The 993-nt window shown below is 45.8% G+C and overlaps 1 protein-coding gene across 1 annotated transcript in view; it reads left to right on the forward strand.

Annotated features, from left to right (window-relative positions):
* The window catches only part of LOC106884133 (uncharacterized), a 14,808-nt gene that overhangs the window by 8,402 nt on the left and 5,413 nt on the right, over window positions 1–993 (forward strand). Inside the window, exon 2 of the mRNA XM_014935365.1 lies at window positions 322–654. Within this exon, the coding sequence (XP_014790851.1) occupies window positions 387–654 (268 nt within the window). The 5' untranslated portion in view covers window positions 322–386. The remainder of the gene's footprint in view (window positions 1–321; window positions 655–993) is intronic.

The following is a 993-nucleotide window of genomic DNA, read 5'->3' on the forward strand; positions in this document are numbered from 1 at the left end:
CTCTCCCAACAATTCCCTGCCCGACTCTCCCAACAATTCCCTGCCCGACTCTCCCAACAATTCTCTACTTGACTCTCCCAACAATTCTCTGCCCGACTCCCAACAATTCTCTGCTTGACTCTCCCAACAATTCTTTGCCTGACTCTCTCAACACGATTCTTTGCCTGACTCTCTCAACACGATTCCTTGCCTGACTCTCCCAACAACAGTGGACAAAAATGACAGACAGACAAATGGATGGACACCAAATTAGTGTTCAGTTGTTGAATGAAACGATTCCATTTCCCATTTTTAGTTAATTTACCTTTTTTCCATTCACAGACTCCGCTTCCTACTGTGTTATTGTTAATGTTGACCCGAGGAGAGGAGTCCTCGATTCCGAGTTCATGTTCACAGCAAATGTCAGTTCAGACACCAACAGCGACCTTCTGCCCGATGATGTGTGCTGCAGCTACACATTCCAGGACAACCGGACGGAGGAGATCATATCGCTGTTTGGTTCCACCTCGGTAAACATTGTGAAAGAATATCCGCCGTCCAAAGAACATCCTGCCGGCACGTACTCCATGAATGTCACAGCGTATCTGTACAAGAAAAATGACACAAAATCCATCTTCCCTGTTGCTACGAATGTCACCCATTTCCACCTGACAGGTAGGTTTGAACTGGTCACACCGATTCAAAATTTCTGCATCTTATGGGAGGGTGGTGGGTTAGCAAATATACAATGGAATGCTGAAAAATTCCTGGCTTCACGAGTATTGTGAAAGGCCTGATTGGAGACCCAACCATTCAAATTTTTACAGGGCTTAGAATAGCTAAAGGACCACTGTGGGAAGTGTGGATCTGTGAGGGGGGGGCGGTATGTTGAATGAAATCATTGATCCTCTTGTATTTTCTTTTACCCAAAGCCAGGAACTTTTCACGACCGCTTCATATTTGTATATATGAGGAGGTACTGTGGAGGTGCAATGGCCCAGTGGTTAGGGCAGC

This window comes from Octopus bimaculoides, chromosome 29 (assembly GCF_001194135.2).
Source record: "Octopus bimaculoides isolate UCB-OBI-ISO-001 chromosome 29, ASM119413v2, whole genome shotgun sequence".
In the NCBI taxonomy this organism is placed as follows: Eukaryota; Metazoa; Mollusca; class Cephalopoda; order Octopoda; family Octopodidae; genus Octopus; species Octopus bimaculoides.